The 21603-nt window shown below is 38.4% G+C and overlaps 1 protein-coding gene across 1 annotated transcript; it reads left to right on the forward strand.

Annotated features, from left to right (window-relative positions):
* Nucleotides 1-6274: 6274 nt before the first annotated feature.
* NUBP1 (NUBP iron-sulfur cluster assembly factor 1, cytosolic) lies at nt 6275-21485 on the forward strand. Its single transcript, XM_072609115.1, has 11 exons — nt 6275-6639; nt 6737-6841; nt 7693-7826; nt 10466-10534; nt 13852-13884; nt 16690-16780; nt 17232-17386; nt 19959-20069; nt 20408-20510; nt 20738-20821; nt 21163-21485. Exons 1-11 carry the CDS (start codon nt 6621-6623, stop codon nt 21219-21221), a joined length of 963 nt encoding a protein of 320 aa, XP_072465216.1. The 5' UTR covers nt 6275-6620; the 3' UTR covers nt 21222-21485.
* The last annotated feature ends 118 nt before the right edge of the window (nt 21486-21603 follow it).

Below are 21603 nucleotides of genomic sequence, written 5' to 3' on the forward strand. Positions count from 1 at the left end.
CTTAAAAAGGGTATAATCTGCAAAGATCTGGTGCTTAGAAAGAACACTTATCCTGCCTCAGGAGAAGGGGAATCAGAGTCCCTACAGGCAAATAAGAGGGCATGAAGCCCTTGGGACTGTCATGGCAAGCAAGGCCAAAATGATCATGGGGAAGGAGAGTCAATAATGAATTACACAATTAGGGTTTACAGGAAAATTCCTACCTTGGGGCAATATTCTCTCTACCATCCAAAGGAATTGGTATTTCTAAAAGTGAGGCACAATGGAAAGAAGGACCAAGGGATAAGACCTCTAAGGCAAAAACATAAAACTTGTTAAGAAGAAAGACCTCAAAATAGATCCTTTAAAAGCTTTAATTCATTGAGAAAAACAAAGATTAAAAAGAGATTAAATAAGTATAAAAGCTATGAATGAAAGAATGTAAGCCTAGTATAGACAGAAAAGGTGATGAAGTAAAATAATGAAGGGAATGAGGGGAAAGACCTTCTGTGCTGTTTTAGAAATAAGATAGGAGAATGACATTTTAACAGCTAACAAACAAAACAAAACTTAACTGATGGGGGAAAATAGGAGGAATTAACTAAAAAAAACAATAACTAAGAAAAGCAATTAATAAATAAAGCTCCAAACCTAGGTAAAGTGGTACCAAACTGGAAGGAGGAAAGGGTTGAGAATGAGGGAAAGAGCCAATGGGAATCAGAAATAACTGGGAAAACTTATTAATTTAGAAGAGGGAAAAATCCTAATTTGGAAGGAAAACAATATTAGAGAAAAAAATGGAGAATGCTAATAAGTTCAAAGGCAAATGGACTAAGCAGTCCATGAAAATGAAAAAGAGTAGTAGAATGAATAAGAAAACAAAATCCTACAATGTGGTGCTTACAAGAAATACATTTAAAAAGAAAAGACACACTTAGAATAAAAATGAGGGGTTGGGGAAAAAACTTGCTATGCATTAAGTGAATAAAAAAAACCCAGGAGTTGCAATCATGCTATCAAACAAAGCAAAAACAAACATTCCAATAAAAATGCAATACAAAGAAAATGACATTATACTGAAACAAAGTCAACAAGCTAATATCAATATTAAAATCTGCTCCAAATGTCTTAGTATCTAAATTCATAAAGGAAACATGCACTCCTCTATAAAATATAACAGTTTGCCTCTAAATCTGGGTTACACTGTTATCAATGCATGTTGTCCATGAGAAACAGTAGGCACAAACGGTAATTCCCAACTCTTGACTGCAGATTATGATGTCCTTGGTCCTGTAAACAGCTATACTACACAAAACCTCTTCCCTCCTAGCAGTTCCTTTCCTGGTCCTCTCTTGATCAGCAAAGTTATTCTTCTGTTTTTAAACCAATGAAGCAATGACAAACTTTTAAAGCTTAACAAGACGTTAAGAAGAATGATGTATCTTCCAACAAAATATATCAACATCGACTTTATATCAGAGAAAAGCAGTTCCTTTAAGCCAGATAACTGAAAAGCTCTTCAGGTTGGCGCTCTGTGCAATGCAGATAAATGCAGCCAGCTTTTCAGTAAAAAAGATTCAACTTTCTCCAATCAGCTTCTAGCAAGGCAAAGTCTTTTCCACCATAGGTACAACACCTATGTGCAGTAAAACAGATACAAAGCCTGCCTTTGCCCCTCTATTTTTCCTTCTCAAACCATAGAAGGCACTAGAAAGCAACCAGACACCCCTGAAGTTTCTTCTTCCTCAGGCTGTAGATATCACTAGAGAGCAATAAGTCGGTCACTAAGCATTCACCAAACTCTTACTATTTACCAGGTACACTATCCAGTGTTGGGGATAAAAATATAGGCAAAATTTTTCAAGTTCACATTCCAACGGGGAGGACGACATGCAAACAAGTTTGTACATACATGATCTATACACTGAAATGGAAGGCCATTTCCAAGGGAAAAGACTAGTAGTAACGGGAAGGGATGAACCAGGAAAGGCCTCCTGCAGAAGATAGAATTTTAGCTGAACCTTGAAAGAACCCAGGGAAGCTAGAAGTCAAAGATGAGAAAAAACATTCTAGTGCTCTGATAGCTCTGTACAGAGCAGAAACAGGATGCAACTCTTTTCCAATCAGCACAGCAACTAAAGAGTTCTCTCAGCTAATTCAGCATTACTCCAATCTGCCAAGAAATTCTTTTCTTCCAAACATCAGGCTCCCAGCAAAGCAGCTGAAGAGCCCATCAGTCAGATGGAAACAGCTTCCTTCGTAGCCTTTTATGTCTTGTTGCAACTCTACATTCAGCTTGGGGCAGCTAGGTGATGCAGTGGATAGAGCACCAACACAGAAGTCAGGAGAACATGAGTTCAAATCTCATCTCAGACATTTGACACTCACTACCTGTGTGACCTTGGGCAAGTCACTTAACCCCACCTGCCTCATCCTGGGTCATCTCCAGTCATCCTGATGAATATCTGGTCACTGGATTCAGATGGCTCTGGAGGAGAAGTGAGGCTGGTGACCCGCACAGCCCTCCCTCAGTTTCTCTGATGGCATGGTCTTCTTTGGCAACGAAGGATGAGCACACACATTCAGCTTATTTACTCTTTGGCATCTTTCTCTGGCCTCCTCTCTGGCTTCTAACATTTCAAATCAATGTCTTCTCAGGTACAATGACTCATCTGTGATTTATGACATGAAACTCAATAATTCCATACCTTTCTGTCAGGTATCCGTTGTATGGCCTTCCCATAGCCTCCAAAGAGTTGATTTCTAATTTCTGTTATAATTTTCAAAGCTCTTAAAAAAAACCATGCAAATTGCCACAATCCCCTGCAGCCATCATTACCTTAGACATTGTTCTTCCGCCTTCAGATTAGTCCATTCATCTGAGGGACAGATTTCTTTCTGGTCCTCAAAATAATCTGTGTCTCTCAACATTTTATTGGAGATGCTGTTTCTTGTTTTCCTTACATATGTGTTCTTTTTCTGTCCTTTTCAGGAACCAAACTGTTCATATATGAAAGCAGTGATAACTTGTAGTATCATTATTGCTAGGAAGTATAGGAATTTCAGAAACAGAGAAATATGTAAGATTTGGTGAAAGGTTCTAGGTTGAAATCCTGAGTCTTGAATGACTAGATAAGTCACTTTACCTCTTTAGGTTTCATTTTCCTCATATGTAAAATAAGAGGGTTGGACTGGAATGACCTCTAAAGTTTCTTTCCATTCTAGATCTATGATCCCATGATATAGAATTTTCTATTAAAAAAAGATGTGAAGGCTTTGAATGCATCCACTACTGGAATACGGGGGCTGGAGAATCTTTTTGGTTAGCAAAGATGACCATTGGGAGTAGCTCAGGATGACAGATTTGGGTCCGCTCTAAAATATATTTTCACTCTCCCAGATTTTGAAAGTTTATGTCAAGATTCTCCCAGCCTAGGCTGGAAAGATTTCTTATTTGCTTGGGTGTGATGATTCCCTGTCCTGGAGTAGGCAAACTGATTTAAATTCACATTTCATCTTTGATTACCCTTAGTCAGCGCAACTGCCAAAAATGAGGATTTGAGAGTTATGGAACAAAGAAAGTGTTTTTCCTTCAACCCTTTTTTTAATCAATGTAACACACCCTCAAGGGCTACTTCCCTCACTCTCTTGCTTTAGCAGGTCAGGTCTCTAATGATTAGCTGATTATGAGTACTCCTCAGAGTTTTAGGGGATAACCTTGAGGGCTGTTAGGATTTCCAGTCTTATAGCTCCTAAGACCCATTGCCCAGTGTGCTGCCTGCCCATTATCAAAAAGAATCAATTGAATTCTATCAGATTTTAGAAAAGGTGTTTAGGAGAACAATTGATACAAAATGGCACACTCTCCCCTTGAACACACAAGGTCCATAAGGAAAATGGGGTCAAATTTAAAAAGTACAATACTCAGACACATGTGTAAAGAACACATAGAAACAATGGGTACCTCAAGATTCCTAGTGCTGGGAATCCTTTTCTTCTTTCATGGTGTCCTTATAAAGTTCCCCTTAGATATAGTTTTGTGCTGGATTTTGAGGACATAGCCATAACCAACATTTTCCTGTGCCATAAGTGTTCATGATCTTTGAAGGTGTCCCTATCTTCAGGTAGCAGTCTTTCAATATCTGTCTACAGGCATTTTTTCTGTCACTGGCTACAGACATTTCATTAACACACAAGATAAAGTTATGGAGATAACATTTCTTTGGTTGTTTTGGACAATGCTAACTTTTCTCTGTTATTCACATGTCAATTATCTAGTACAGTAGATTTTTAATCTTTATCTCCACCATACATTTTTAATCTGCCCCCTCCCACTCACTCACCTGACTCCCACCCTAATGGGATTCTTGGACTATTGTTGCAATAAATCAGTTGATCAGCAAATATTTAGATTGGAGATTGCAGAAAGCATTTACTATGTGCTGGGAACCATGCTAGGGATAAGGGACAGAAACTGGAACTGTGATTTCACTGATATAGAGAACTACCAGATAAGAAAACTCCCTCTATCAAAGTATGGCAGCAGTTTCTCCAAAAAAATTTTAGTCTTAGAAAGAATGAAGGTTCCTCACCTGGGATATGTATAATCCCCAGGAGGACAAGAAATCTGTCAAGAGATTACAGGGAATATTTGACAAATAACTACATTATCCTATTGAAATTTTTTAATCTTATTTTACTTCTTGCACACATATTCATGGTAAATGCCAGAATTTATATCCTTTCATGTTGAATGAGGTATGAGATGTTTTACTGAAAGCCAAGGGGTACAGGGATTTAAAAAAATGATTTGATCCTCTGGTCTAGTGCATTAAGAGGTTTAATGACTTGCTCAGTCTATTCGCTGGGTAACCTCAGAGACAGGACCTCTTCAATCCTGGTCTGACTGGCTCTGAGACAGACCAGTTCTTCATTTATTAGGCTATATTAATAACTAAATAGTAATTGTTTCTCTTTTACCCAGGAACCCTGAGGGTCTTCCCCTCCCAAGTTTGATTTCCCTTGAGTAAAGGCTTAAAGAAGCCTATTCATTGAATGGGTGTATCTCACTCAAAGTGAGCATGTGATAAGACCTTAGCCTGAAAGCGTCTCACATTGCATCCTGGGCCATGTCCAGCCATCCTGATGAATATCAGGCCACTGGACCCAGATGGCTCAGGAAAAGAAAATGAGGTTGGTGACCTTGCACAGCCCTCCCTCATTCAAATCAAAGACAACTGCAAGTCATGTTATCATCTCGATGTCATGGTCCTCTTCGAGAACAAAGGACAAACACAGTGACAACAATACTGCTTCTCTACTGTGTTAGGGAACTATGTTAGGTGCAAGATTTTAAGCCTGAGTGACTGGGAGGATAGTGTTGACAGAAATAGGGAAATTGGAAGAAAGCAGGGTTCAGGAGTAAAAAGAATAACTTCGGCTTTGGACAGAGTGAGTTTAAGATATTCACATCTGACCACATCACCCTTCCTTGTTCAGGAAGCTCCAGTGTTTCCCTGTTACTTCGGGGAGAAAATGCAAATTCCTCTCTTTGGCTTTTTAATACCCCCCACTGTCGGGCCCCAGTCTACCTTTTCAGAATTATTGCGGTTCAGCTTAACTGTTTGCTGTTCTCCCTATAATAGCTTCTTTCAAGATCAAGCAACAGCTTTTTTTACAGGAAGCCTAGCTGAGCCTCCAAAGAGCTTCCTCCTTAAGTTACTTTGTATATCTTCTATTTTTTATTTAATGTATACATTGTTTCTCTCCCCCGATACAATTTAAACTCCTTGAAGGAAAGGACAGTTTCATTTTGGTCTTCTTTGCACAGGGACCCAGCACACTGCTGTGGTTCAGTCGCTCCTGTGGTGTCTGACTCTGGGTTTTCTTGGCAAAGACACCGGACTGGTTTGCCATTTCCTTCTCCAACCCGGCACATAGGAGGAGCCTAATAAAGGCTAGTTGAATTGAATCGCTAATTAATCTGAAACAATATGCAATCCAAAATTCTGTTCGAATCAAATATTTATTGGATGGCAGAGAACCAGTGGAAATATATTGTGAAATCCTATTTCTCTCTATAAGGCTTCAGATTGGCTCAGTTCAGCGTTAGGACAAAATTAGGATAAAACGGTGATTCTGGATTCAGAAGACCCCAGCTCTGCCCTTGGCCACAGGGCTTCAGTCTTCTCGTCTGGAAAATGGGGTTCGGGGTTACATCCGCTCTCAATCTTATGACTGGGTAGTAAAACCAGTTTCCGATCCCCCCCACCCCGACTTCACACTGATGGCTCCAGGGGGACACCTAGTGGTGGCCCAGGAGGGGATCGGGCCCCACTCTGGGCCCGTGTTCTTGGGCCGGGGATTTAAAGACTAACATTAGCTCGTACGCAAAATGGATGACGGACTTGGTGGGGAGAGGTACGTAAACAGCCTTCTGTCCCACAGAGCGCCGCCACCCTCCACGAGGGGATCCAAATAAATAGAGTGAATAATAGGGAGATTGCAACTCCACCGCCAGGCGCGCGTGCGCACAAGGGGCTCTGGGCTCCGGGCCTTCTCTCCCCCAGGGCCGGCTGAATGTGGCGCCGCAGGCCGGAAGTGCAGCTGCGGCTGGTTCCGGCGGCTGGGAAGGTGTTGGCATGGAAGAGGTTCCGCAGGGTGAGCCCGGGAAGGGGGACTCGGGTTGGGGGGCGGGGGGGGGCACTGCGGGGCGCGGGCGGAGAAGATTCTTAACGGCCGTTCCGTTCCCCCCCAGACTGCCCCGGAACCAGGAGTGCCCAGGCGGGCAAGGGGGCCTCGTGTCAGGGATGCCCGAACCAGCGTCTGTGTGCCTCGGGGGCTGGCGCCGCCCCCGACCCGGGTGAGGACAGCGCGAGGGGCGGGGTGGGGGGGAGCCAGGGGAGAGGGAGGGGGAGCGCAGGAGAGGAGGGAGGGGGAGGAGATGAGGGAGGGGGGGAGCGCAGGAGAGGAGGGAGGGGGGAGCGCAGGAGAGGAGGGAGGGGGGAGCAGAGGAGAGAAGGGAGGGGGAGGAGAGGAGGGAGGGGGGAGCGGAGGGAGGAGGGGCGACAAAGGAGGGGGGCCACCAAGTCCCCGAGAAAAGAAATTAAAGGAGTTAAGCGGGGCGGGGTCAGGGATAGGATTTAGAATTTGTAGTATGTATGCCCCACCTTCAACACACTCTCTTCTCTCTCCATATATATATATATATATATATATATATATATATATATATATATATATGCATGTAAATTACATATATGTATATACATGTGTGCATACACATGTGTATCTGTACGTGTGTATATAAATGAGTTGAGAAAGTCATTTATAGCAAGCACAAATTACATATATATACACATACATATGTATATATGTAATTTCTCCCCAGTAGATTGTACCTTCCTTCAGGACAGGTACTTTTTTCATTCACATTGTATCTTCAACATTTAACAATGAGTTAATGGAAACATTTCTCCAGCTCTTCCCACATGCTGATAATAGGAATTTAATATATACTTGATGACTGGGACTCCACATAAACACACAGATCAGGACTAGGAGTAGTAAGGAGCTGCTCCTGCCCTCCTGTACTGTGCCTTAGATGGAGCCACTTTGGCAGGCTGAAAAACGTGTAGCCTCAGAGATCTGGCAGACAGAGGGAGCTCTTGTTTCTGTAGTATACCCTAACCTAAAACAATGTTTTTTCTACAGCGATAGAGGAAATCAAAGAAAAAATGAGAACTGTGAAACACAAAATCTTGGTCTTATCCGGGAAAGGCGGTGTTGGCAAAAGCACGTTCAGTGCTCATCTTGCTCATGGCCTAGCGGAAGATGAAAGTAGACAGGTAGGGAGCTTTTTGAAAAATTTGGAAAGATCTATTTGGAGTTTACTTAAGTAGTGCTTGATTGGAAGCTTTGAACTCTTGTAAAATGAAAATGGATACTGATTCCCTATATTACTGTACTCTGGCATATTCAGATCATTTCACTACACCCTGAGTTTATTGTTTCACTGACCTATAGTTTGGTAGATTCAGCTTCTGGAATTTTGGGGTAAATCCATTGTGGGTTTGTTTATTTTTCAGGTTTAAGATAGGAATACCTAATCCCCTATTCTTTACAGGCAAGCAGAGTGAATTTTTTAAATTCCTAGTCTTGTACAGAGTAGGCTAACATACAAGTTTGTATCTACAAATTTAGTGACAGCCTTTGTACCTTACGCAGGGTGGTCACTTTTTAGAGGCATTCAATGAAATACCAGATTCCATCTACCATCATCTAGCTGGTTTAGCAAAGAATCTTTGAACTACAGATTGTACATCTTTTCTCTGAAACCAGGGGACATGTGTTCGGTGCACAGGGAAATTCAGCCTGTTAGACATACCACATCTATTGATTTCTCTTTTCTGAACTCCGTTATACTTACATACTCTATCATTTAGCACCTTGTCCACACCTATATTGAGGGTGGGTGTTCCTCCTTCTGAACCAAATTGCTGAGTATATGATCTTTATTGGTTTCTGTGCCTGAAGAAATTAATCACTAAGTGATCAACCTTCTAGAGATAAGCCTTTTCCAAATGAGTTGAGATAGTCATTTATAGCAAGTACAATATTTATTTGGAGGACCGCTACTGAAAACCAACTTGTTAGAACCTGTCAAAGTTTCTCTTTGCTGCCATGATAATAGTAATGATACATTTCAGTAGTGCCTTAAGGTTTACAAAGTACTTTCTTTAATCTAGGTTCCCAAAGGGGGTGATACTCCCCCCAGGCACTGAAATGATCCAGGGTGAGGCAGGGACATAGTAGCCTTGAATGCAATTGGGGGACATTGCATAAAAATGAGGGGGTGGTGGAAGTATAAGGAAGGAAGAGAAGAAAATTTTGAAAAACCTTTTATACATATTTCATCTGTTGTGTAACAGAGTTAAAGCTGTTGTGATTACATTATTCCAAATAAATATACAAAATCCAAGTTATTACCAATCAAGTCCACCAACAGGTCTTAACAAGCAAGTGTCAGCTGGCAAGCACGTTGTGCGTATGTTGGGAAGTCCAGCATGTGTCAGTCCAAATATGTGCATGTAATGACTGTAATGATGTAAAAACCCTACAAATTTATAGTAAATTATTAAATTTAAGATGCATCATTTTTTTTAAAAAAAATTATAATTTTTTGAAATGATGCAAATTTTTAAAAAGCCTTTAAAGGATTAAAGAAAGTAGATTAGAGGTGCACTGAGTAATTTTTTTAAAGGGGGTGGTAGACCAAATAAGTTTGGGATTCTCTGCTTTACAACATGCTTGTGAGCTGAGTAGATGGTGAAAGTATTATTCTTAGTATCATTGATCTATCAGACAGTAGAAAGGCAGGCAAACCAATTTTTAAGTTGTGGTAGAATGTAAAAATAAGGTTTCATAAATCTAATGCTTTTATCACTTAAGTGATAGTTACACAACATTGAATCCCTCTAAGATGTTAAAATCACAGTGAAGCATTTATGAGTTATGAATCTATATCCCAGACTTTTGGTGGGAAAGTTAGGTCATTTGAGTTTCATACATGTAAAACAACAATGTGTGTATATGCATACATAGATATATATACAGAGAGAGAGAACAAGAAGGAGCTTCTTAAGAACCAACTGTCTTTTCTATTTATATCCTCAGTACTTAGCACAGCACTTTTGCACATAGTAAATGCTCAATTCATTCTTGCATATAAATGTGTACACATATATGTTTATATTTGACTGGATGACTTCTAAGGTGTCTTCCAGATATAAATCTATAATTTTGAGATGACAAAGGAAACAAGTCATTCTGGTCCATTGCAGTCGTTTGTGTTTTGATGTACCAGCAGAGGGAGCTAGAGTTAGAAAGCTGATCTATTTTATGAATATTGTACTAACTGTAAACATGTGTGAATGAAAAACAGGAACAGGAAACTAATATTGAACACACAAAAAGTTAGAAAAACAAGAGAAAGAATAAAGGTATAAGGAACACTTCCATTTTGGAATGGAAACATGATTTTTAAGAATGAATATTTACCATCTTTTCAAAGGTTTACAGATTATTTTATCAACTCATTTTTGAAGAAAGAATGCTGCTTGGATTTAGGAAGCCTTCTGATGGTGTGTCTAATTCATTCTGGAGATGTTTCGCAGAAGATCTCCTTCCTGAAATCTTTAGTTTTAGATCTGAACCCAAGTGCAGGCTCTGTCATTGGTCAGGATACCAGGAAAACTCAGGTTGCTCAGGCAGACTAGCATGAAGTCCAAAATCGCCTTTTTTCATTCTCTTTAATATTTCTTTGTACTTCTCTAGACGCAAGTAAGTGTAGTTACTTACAAGAATCCCACATTGTTTGCTTTTTCCTTTCATGATTCTTCTTCCTCTACCCGTATTTACCTCCTGCTTTATATACTGTACTTGTACATTTTATTATGTAAATAGCCAACTCATACATTGTTTCTAGGTTGCTTTGCTGGACATTGATATTTGCGGACCATCAATTCCCAAAATGATGGGACTGGAGGGAGAACAGGTATGACTTCTTGAATGCAATTATGAATGTTCTCCCAAGTCATATGCTGCAATATACTCTTGAAACAATAGAACTGTGAATTTAGCATGTAAATCTTTATGTGAACTAGTGTATTAAATCTGATAAATTTTGCTTAATAATTTATTCAGTTGTCTTTAAATTTTTAATTTGTTTTTTATATCACCTACATTTTTCAGTATATTTCTTCCCTTTTCAGAGTTATATATTGTAACAAAAAATAAAAGCAAAGTAAAAAGACTTTTTAACCAAATCAGTGCATCACCTGAATCTGGCATGCTATGCAATGTTCCACACTCAGAGTTTCTGATCTCTGCAAAAGAGAGAGGGAGTTACATTTTCTTGTCTCTTCAGGGAGAAGCTTCATCATTAAAATTACACAGCATTCAGTTTAGGTTTTGTTGTCCTTTCTATTTACACTATAAATTGTTTTCTTACTTTTGCTTACTTCACTCTTCATCAGTTTGTATAGGTCTTCCTATGCTTCTCTGAATTCATATTTCTTACAGCATAGTGGTAGTCCATTATATTCATGTATCACATTTTGTTTACCATTCCACAATTGACAGGCATCTACTTTATTTCTAATTTTTTGCTACCAGAAAAAAGTTCTTCAATGATTATGTTAGTACATCTGGGACCTTTCTATATTTGACCTCTTTGGAATACTTGGCAGTATGGAATGGGTATTTTACACCCTTTATTAGTATAATTCTGAATTGCTTTCCAGAGTGGTGGAATCAGTTCATAATTCCACCAACAATGTATTAGGATGTCTGTCTTTCCACAGTTCCTCTTAAATTTGTCATCTTTGACACTCACTTTCTCTTAAAAAAAAAAAAATCTTCCTGTATCTGAAGTGTATTCTGAAGGAGCCAGCTAACTAAAATGGTAAATTTAGTAAATTCATATTATAAAATAAATCTCAAAAGGCTATTTGGGAGTGTTCAAGAGTGATGCCTAAAGGGAAAGGGGAAAAAATAAGAAATGTAAAAACGACTTTGAACTCACAGCTTTGATTAGCTGGATTAGGATTTTCAAGAGGCTTACACCAGAAATGAGATGCTTATGTTCAAGTGATAGCTTAAAGAACTGCTAGGTTCAGAACTGGACCTGTACATAATAGGGGGAAATTCAATGCACAGCTGATACCTCCCTTCTGACAGACAGGAAATGAGAAAAGATACTCTAATGGATAGTCAATTAAAACCAGAAACTGTAGTAAACTACAGGAGGTTTTGATGCAAGTGATTCTAGGAAAGATACCACAGGGGGCAGTTTTGACACTGAATTAAAAAGAATAAATGTAAAGAAGCCTGAAGAGGCTGAGTCAGTTTTAAAATATACATTAAGGAGTCGTGTGTTTCCCTATTTAGCTTCCTTAAATTATCCTAAAGAATTATCGTCATTAAATTTGTTTTCTTTGTAAGCTAAAACTTAATGATAGCTCCAAAGGTAATAGCTTTTTGCAGAGTAGAAACTTAGAAATTTGTGATTACATAGCCAGAGGTAAACATAGTTTGACTATCCACCATCCTGACCTAAGAAAGGCTTTTGCCACTTAGTGAAGGTATAGGGGCAGCTGTTAAGAAGTGGAACTAATGTTTTGACTGTTAACAACTGCAATCTGGCTAAAAGCTTAGTGGTACATAATAATGTAGTTGGTAGTCGTTTATCTTTAAAATTATATCATCCTATGTGGTCAAATATGGCAGTTGTTGCTCTTTTCTTTTTTGGTGCTCTCTTTTTGTCCCTTTAGAGCTTTGTTCTTGTCACAGTCCACAGGAAAAGAGAGAGAAGCTTTTCTCCTTTATGTTGTTGCTCCAATGTCTCCATTTGTTTCTCTGTTGCAACTTCTTTTCCCTTCTTTCACTGTACTGTTTCTGTCCAGCATGCAGAATAGTTTGACATATAACTAAAATTTGCCACCAAGTTGAGAAGATCCAAGGCTGTAGAATCCTAATAGTTGAGTTAGTTGAGAAGATCCAATGCTTCAGACCTCTTACAGTCTGATTCCTTACATTAGATGCATTCAGCCAATCTCCCCTCTGAAACCACTAGTTTTGAGTTATGCAAAGACAGTTTTTAGACCATTCATTTAAAAAAAAAATCCTTGCTTTCTTTTAGGCCTGGAACCAAGGACCTTTTCCTTCCTCTGTTATTAGAATACAAGGTCTGCTGGCTTCCCACCACCATTCTGTCCCCTTCATCCACCCTTAGAATCCTTAGCTTTCTTCAGAGCTCAGCTCATGCCTCTTCCATGAAGGCTTTTCTGAGCTCCTTCAGTACTTCTGCCTCCTCCCCAAATGATCGTGTCTTGTGCTTTTATTTATGTTGTATGCGTTATATATCTCTGTATGTGTCCATATTGTTTCCTGACGGAATGTAAGCCCCTTGAGAGCAGGGACTAGGCTTGTCTTTATATCTCTAGCACCTAGCACAATGCCTAGATAGTACATAATCCATAGATAAGGCATTTCATGTTTGCTGATTAATTTGATTCCAGCTTGTTTTTTCCCTTTTAAGCTTGTGGGCTCTTTAGGCTTTACTGGCTCATTTATGTTTTGAGACTCATGACATTCCAGCTTCCCTTTCCCTTTTTTATTTTTGACCCTCTTATAGCAGAAAATTTTATAGTAGGTTTTATTGCCATATAATAATTTTTGCATTTTTCACAAAAGACTTTACTACCCCAATGCTTATTTCGCTTTTATAAATAAATATTTTAGACCCTTCACTTGTATTTGAATCCAGGTACCTCAACCTAGCATATTCCCCCAAAGATAAAGACTCAACCTCTTAAAGAACAGATGTTCTTTAACACCTTCCTTTTTCTAAAATCCCTCAAGAGCTGGTTACATTCTGTTGAGATTTTTGTAGTAGTATGATACTAGTACTGAAATAGATATGGGATCTCATCAATTCAAGAGTTCCCTCCAATAACGAATGCATGTTGCAAGTAATCTATGCCTGCCCATCCTGTGAAATTCTCATTTATGTTCTCCTAAAAGTTCACTGCAGAAATTCTACTCTTATGTCCCAGCATGGGGACCTGGCTTCTTGAAGGCTATACCAGAGGAACTCAAGCTTTGACAGATTCTGCCATGTTGGAAACACTTCCCAGGAACTGACCTAGTCTATTTTCTATCCCACTACCTGGTGATAAAACTTTTTCTGGCCACAGTAACTCATGACATCCAGGAAAATGATGCTAATATTCTACAAAAATTTATGCATTATGTGTTACCATTGTAACAAATGTATTTTACCAATAGTTTTTGATTCTCATATTTGTTCAGGTTCATCAAAGTGGTTCTGGATGGTCTCCGGTGGTAAGTTTTTACCTAAACCTGCTTTGTTTTTGTGATAGTACATCATGTTGTATTTACAGGGAAATATATATACAAACATATATAACATATTTTGTGTGTATGCATAATAGAAAAGGCTAATAATAAGTATTTGCTTCTCTGACAACATTTTTCAGAACAGAGTGGTTTGTTTATAACCAGTTCTATTGTAGCAACAGAATAACCCATAATGGAATTCAGTTCAACAAATAGTGAAGCACCAACTATTAAAAGAGCTACTATATGTAGAGCACTGTATAAATATATAATGTGAATGTATATGTATAATGTGAATATATATGTAGAGCTCTATATAAATGTATAATGTGAACATATATGTAGAGCTCTATATAAATGTATAATGTGAATATACGTGTAGAGCTCTACATAAATGTTAGCCGTTGCTATCATTAATAATGAAAAATGTAATAACTCCTGGCCTTAAGAAATTTACATTCTCTGGGGAGGGATCCTACTTGACCATAGATAAAGGGGAAGGGAATTTATACATTTATATACTGCCTGCAACATTTCTAGCATTGTGCTAAGCAATTTTTTAAAAACAAATATCTCATCTGATCCTTACAACAATCTTGCAAGGTAGATGCTGTTATTAGCTTTATTTTACAGTTGAGAAAACTGAGGCAAACAGGTTAATTGACTTGCTCAAGGTCACACATCCAGTAAGTTTCTGAGGCTGGATTTGAACTTAGGTCTTCGTGCTTCTGGCATAGCACTCTGTCTACTGTGCCATCAAGCTACCTCTGATGAGACAGATACGTATATTGGACAAGGAGGGAAAAGAACAAGGAAAGATCTGACAAGATCAGTAGGAATATTCATGAAGTAAGAGCGCACTGGTCGCTTGGAGGGAGAATAACAAGGAAGGTTTTACAGAGAAGGCTGACCCCTGTTCTGAAAGGCAGAGAACAGAGAGTATATTCTAGGTGTAAGAGAAGGATACTTTATGCAAATGTGGGGAAGCAAACGTCTGATTCTTATTATGCTGCCGTCGTGTAGACAAATGGTACAACTAAATGCCAGAATGGAATAAGTTGCTACTTTGTGGCTACTGACATATTTTAGGGAAAGTCTGTCCTCCAATAAACCAATCTTCTGGGCAGAAGTAGAAGATGCTGCTTCTTCCCCTGTGACTGGAATGTAGAGGAATAATGTGAGGTAGGGCTGAAGAGGTAGATTGGACCCTGATTGTGGAAGACCTTAAATACTCGGCAAAAGTGATCATATTTTATCTTTGATGTAGTAGGGAACCACCAAAGATGCTTGGACAGAGGATTTACATAATAACACCTTAGGCACATGACTGGCCCTGAATTACAGTGGCAGCCATGTGAGCTTACACAACATGACCAACATGATGATTCTGCAGAAAGTGAATCAGCAGGACTTGAGAACTGACTGGACCTTGTGGTGAAGGAAAGAGTCAGGGATGACTTGAGCATCGTGTAAATCTGAGTGCTGAGGGAGTGTGCAGCCAGAAATCAGTAACAGCTGGGTGCCAGGCACTGTGTGAGATGTACAGATAAAGAAAATAATCCCTATGTGCAAGAAGCTTAAATTCTGGTGGGGGAAGTTAACAAGTACATTTGTAGATATATATGGAATAAATACAGATTAATTCAAAATAGCTAACTATACGGGAGTATGAGAGGGAGGGCACTGGTAGTTGGGGGATCAGGAAAGACTTTGTAAAAAGTGGTGCTTAAGCTATATCTTCAAAGAATGGAGGCATTCTATGAAGCCAAAGTGAGGAGGGAAGTGCATTCCAGGCTTGAGACATGGCCAGAGCAAAGGCAATACGATGCAGGAGGAGGGAAGGGGGGCCAATTTGACCATATGACAAAGTATGCTAGGGGAAACAGTATTCATTGAGGCTGGGAAGACAGGATGGAGCCATGTTATGAAGGGCTTTAAAAGCTAAACAGGACTTTTCGCTTTATCCTGGAGGTGGATAGTCAAGAAGACTGAGTCAGGAGGAGAGCACCACAGTCAGCTCTGTGTGCACTTAAGGAAAGTCACTTTGGCAATAGTGTGGAGAATGGACTGGAATGGGGAAAGACTTAAAGCAGGGAGAGCAGTTAGGAGGCTTTAGCTGTAATCTAGACAAGATGTGATGAAAGCCTGAACTAAGGAAGATGGCTGATCTAGTGTTCTAGGGTTGGAGGAAAGTCAGGAAGGAAAAAGGGTTCTTTGTCCCAGCCTAAAAGAACATAAAGCCTCAAGAGAAATAAGGAAAATTGGAGGAATAGTGGGGTTAGTGGGAACAATGATTACTTTAGTTTGTGATCCATGAAACTTGAGGTGCTGACAGAGGTCATAAGATCACAGTTAGAGCTGGTAAGGGCATTAGAAGGTCATCTAGTCCAACCCCCCTCATTTTCAGATGAAGGAAACAAGGCCTAGAGTGGATATACTTGTGAGTAACAGGTGGCATAGCCAGGATTTAAAGTCAAGTCCTCTGACTTCAGATGCATGCTTTCCCACCGTACTGTATGTCTTTCAATTAAGATGTAGGTCACTGTAGTCACGAGAGAGATTAGGGCCATATGTACAAGTTCACATAACTGAATCCATGGCGAATGGTGAGATCCCTGAGGGGGTGGCCAGAGCTCAGGATAGAACTTTAGGGGATACTCCTGCTGAAAGGAGTGGAAGCTAGGTGATGATACAGAAAAGGAGACTGAGAAAGCACCTTTGCTGCCATGTTGTTTTTTCCAGTAAAGTATTTCTCCTGTGACTGTTGCTTTTTGCCTGTTCCCTTTGCAGTATGTTGAAGAAAACCTTGGTGTGATGTCAGTAGGCTTCTTGCTTGGCAGTCCTGATGATGCCGTCATCTGGCGGGGACCAAAAAAAAATGGTTTGTGCCAAAGTCTTTCCTCATTTTGGCTTATTTCAGAACATGTGGTGTTGCTCTCAGTCGATGCACGTACCTTTGTAAACTCAGTTGTAATTGTCTCAGTGCCTGTTGGCCTTGCTGTGTCATTGTATTTAATGAGCTTAAATATAGAGAGCTGATGAGTACTAGTTCTGATTTAGTAATCTTTCATGTCATTTGTAAGAATTTTGCTCCTTAAAACATGTATGACTGGCATTTGTGTCATGACTCAAGGGGCATATTTAGATTTAGAGGTAGCACTGTAGGCTTATGTCATCAATAGCGTCAGACATTCACTATATTTAGTGAGATTCCATGGTAATGACTGAACAAATGTTATTTACATAGCATATAAATTAATGCCAAACCTTTTTTTTGTAATGGAAGCCATAAAGGTGAGGAAGTTATACCTTCTCTTTTCTCTCTTTCGAAGGAATGATCAAGCAGTTTCTCCGTGATGTGGATTGGGGAGAGATCGACTACCTCATTGTAGATACCCCACCGGGCACTTCAGATGAACACTTATCCATAGTCCAGTATCTCAGTGCAGCACACATAGATGGAGCAGTAATAATCACTACTCCCCAGGTGAGACTAATGCTATACACTGACATTAAGCATTGCTGGGAAGCAGTGTAAAGAATGTTGAATTTGGAGTCAGAAGATGGGAATTCAAATCCTGGTCCTTCCAGTTTATGTCCTTGTGATCCTGTTTTTCTGTTTGTTTGCCTAAAACTTGAAGGATGTGTGTTCATTTAACATAACAATTTTTAAATTGTGACATCTTTAGAAATAGTGCCCAGTTTCTTTACACATCTTATTTGCATCCAGGCAACTGTAATGTAAAAAAATCATTACATGTGTTTTTCCTGTGTTAAGTTAAACACTTCTTTATTCTGTAGCCCCTTTTGATTTGTATCACAAATGCAATGTAACTGTATATTATTCTACTTCATAAAAGTCTACTTTGCTAAAGTTTCTGCTTTCTCCCACAGCCCCACTAAGACTTGCAAACAACCAGAATTCCTAGTTTTTGGTGCATTTTTCAAAAATGGTTCATAAATATTCCCAGTATCTGTGAATTTAGTACTAAGGCCTGAAAAGAGTATTATATAAGCTGCTAATGAGTACTGGTTTTTTGGTTTAGTCATTTTTTTCAATAGTTTCTGACTCTTCATGACCCCATTTGGGGTTTTCTGGGGAAAGACTCTGGAGTGGTTTGCCATTTCCTCCTCCAGCTCATTTTACAGATGAAGGACCTGAGCCAGTAAGTTGCCAAGGGCAACACAGCCTCAGATATGAACTCAGGTCCTTCTGATTGCAGGGCCAGCACTCTGTCCACTACTGTATTACCTAGCTGCCCAGTGACTGTTAGGGTCCTATTTTTTCCCCACAGAAGGAATATAATAGAAAGGAGTCTCATAATAAGAAACTTAACATCTTGGATTTAACGACACTTAAATGGGGACCTATAAAAACCTATCCCTTAAGAAAGCTCAAGTTGTCTGAGATGAGAAAAATGGACAGTGGTCACTTTGATCAGTGATTGGGATATGCTTTCTATTAATGCCCTATTTAATTGAAAGAAATAGTTAATTGACTTTACTGCAATTTGAAAATTTTCTCTAGTCTCTGGTCCATTTCTCCTATTAGTAAGATTTTATGTTTGGGAAATGCATTATATTATATGATTTGTCAGGAAATACAGGTATACATTAGGATCCCACTGTGTGACAGTATTCATAGGAGGGCTGAATTGATTAGAAGGGGATTCTATCGTGGACTCCCACCTAAAAGGATTTTAGTTACTGAGTACTGAAAGGACCTAACAAGATGATGTTATATTGTAACTGTTAAATCTCTTCATGCACACAAACCCAAAATCTGGGCTTTATATGGAAATGTTGGTTTTGTAGATGCTAATTTTATAATCAGAAATTGACTAACATAGATAAATAGAGGAATAGACATGTTGGTTCCAGGAGGGCAAGAGAGTCGGATGTATGAACCAAGATAAAATGTGAGAGAAGAGAGTAGATAAAAATTTTTTGTCAAAAAAAGAAAAGCTCTGTAATTATTGGAAGAGTCCATGAAAAGACAACTGACAGAAAAACCACTTGTCTTGAAGGATATCCAAAGAAATAGGTTTTCTGCAGATACACATTTTCAGCATGAAACCAAGTTGAAAGTACCTAGTTCATTCAATTAGTAAAAGTTTTTGAGGGTGTCTTTGATTTTATCACATTAGACCATCCCATGGCTCTGAACCCATGGGACCGGTTTATAGCAGAATTCCTGTGAATTATTGAATCCATGCCAGTCTAGTAATATGTTTAACATTATTTTTCCTGTCTTAGAAAAGGAAAAAACTTTGAGCAATTAAGGTCATGTTATTGACTCAGTACCATTACTATACTATCACTGATAAATCATATCCCGGCCTATTTTTAAAGAAGTCCATAAAAGTTTACTACCTTAGCTAATTTTTTAAAAAAATGTATTGATTCTTCTGAAAACAAATTCCAAGTTTATGTCATGCCTAATAGGGTTGTAAAGGGTCTTCTCACAGTGGAATATAATAGGACAGTAACTCAAGAACACCCACTTATATGTATATGTAGATTAAATGGGGGAAAAAATATGAAACCAAGATAAAGCTATTTCTTTCCCTTGATCTTTTGGTTAATTACAAGACAGAGAATCTAATCTTAGAGACTTACTCCGCACTAAGTTTTACTAATATCCTGTTTTCAAATTGACATTTTGATTGCGTATTTTTTCTGCTCAGACAGTTCATGATCTCCAGAACCATCCTTTTTAATATATATCTACTCCTAACAACCAGCTCTACTGTTGGCCTTACTCTTTAGAAATGTAGATGGGCAGAACATTTCTGCCCAACAATCTGAAATAGGCAAGAAAGGTTAAACTGTCATGCTCCCCCTAGAGCTTTTTTCTAGTTTAGCAGTCTTGTATGGAACTTGTGTCTATTCAGTAGTTCTCAGTATATTTTTTGAACTTTTTTTATACACTAAGCAAACAAAATTATAAATTCTGGTGGTGATAATAAACTGATAGACATCTAACCATGTTCTCAACTGTAAAAATAGTATATTAAAGCTTCTTATGTACTGAAAAACTGACTGTATTCCTTTGATAGGAAGTATCACTACAGGATGTTCGAAAAGAAATCAACTTTTGTCATAAAGTGAAATTGCCGATAATTGGTGTAGTAGAGAACATGAGTGGCTTCATATGCCCCAAATGTAAGGTAAGAATGTGTATTTTTTTGAGAGAGAGAGAGAGAGAGAGAGAGAGTAGTATATATAATGCTACATGTTAATTTTTTAAAAATCTTCCATGCCTGAAGAAACAATTTTATGATGAGAATCTTCTTCCTAGAGCTATCTCTGGGTTCTATAATTCCAGAAAGTAGGCCCACAAAATTCTTTATTACGGATTTCATGAATAGACTGCTTTAGTTTAGCACATTAAATATCCACAAAAGCTGCTTCAGAGAATGATGGGGCCTACTTATAAGTGCAGTCCTTTAATAGGCTTTTAAAACTAAATTTTTTTATTCCATTTATGTACTAACTTTCTTTACAGAATGAATCGCAAATATTTCCTCCAACAACAGGGGGCGCAGAGGTGATGTGCCAAGATTTAAAAGTCCCCCTCCTTGGTAAAGTGCCTCTAGATCCACAGATAGGTGAGTGGTCCTCCAAGTATATGAAGACCTATAATGTCTTAAAATGAGTCAGTGATAAATTATTCAGTTATGCTCTTAACTAGGTAAGTTAAAGTAGGTTTGGGGGAATAAATATTCTCAAAGCAAACCTTCATTTGAAGGTAACATTATTATAAAAGTCACCAGAACCAAGAGAACAGAAATGTCACGTTCTGTTCATAAGCTTAAATTTGATTTTCTTTTTCAAGGTAAAAGTTGTGATAATGGACAATCCTTTTTGACTGAAGTGCCTGATTCACCAGCTACATTAGCATACAGAAATATAATCCAAAGTAAGTGTTTAAAACATGTTAATAATTATTTCCTTAAAGCTATTTCTCATGGTTCACAGTTGTCTTATCTGATATCTTAGATAAATGAGTGCTTTGTCCAGAGTTCCCTAGAATTTAGAGTATATTCATGTAAATCCTTCCACCATGTGATTATGACCAGTTGCTGAGCTGCACTTGTAAAGTGTAAAGACTGAATAAATTTTTTTAGTGTAGTGACTTCCTTGTAGATAGTAAATACCCAGCAAAGTGTGGTAAATATAGCAAAGAAAGTAAGTTGTAGGAAATTAGTAGTAGTGAATTCTCTGTCATATTAATGCATATATGAATATTTCTCTCCCTAGGAATTCAAGATTTTTGTGGCTTATATAGTTTGAAAGAAGAAAAGCTGACTAGCTGCTGACATGTGAATTTTTATGGACCTTAGCTATAGTCATAAACAGTCTGAGAAACGGACCAGTGCTATGTATAATTTTTTTAAAAGTCTAATCAATAACAGGGATAAGAGTTAAAAATTCAAAAGCCTGCCCTGGTTTTGAAATCACTTTTTTAAAGACACTTTAATCATCTAATTTTGATATACTTTTTATTAAGATATAAGTTAATATAAGGCACTGTATTTACAGATATGCCATTTAAAAAAATAAACATTTTTCCTCCTCTAAAACCTGACTTCTGAGACTTATTTGAAGCAGATAAGAAAAATGGTCATCATTTAAATTCAGCAGCATTCAGATGGGGAACCTTTCATCTAATTTCCCCGACCTTCTCAAAAAAAAAAAATT

This window comes from Notamacropus eugenii, chromosome 1 (assembly GCF_028372415.1).
Source record: "Notamacropus eugenii isolate mMacEug1 chromosome 1, mMacEug1.pri_v2, whole genome shotgun sequence".
NCBI classification, from domain to species: domain Eukaryota; kingdom Metazoa; phylum Chordata; class Mammalia; order Diprotodontia; family Macropodidae; genus Notamacropus; species Notamacropus eugenii.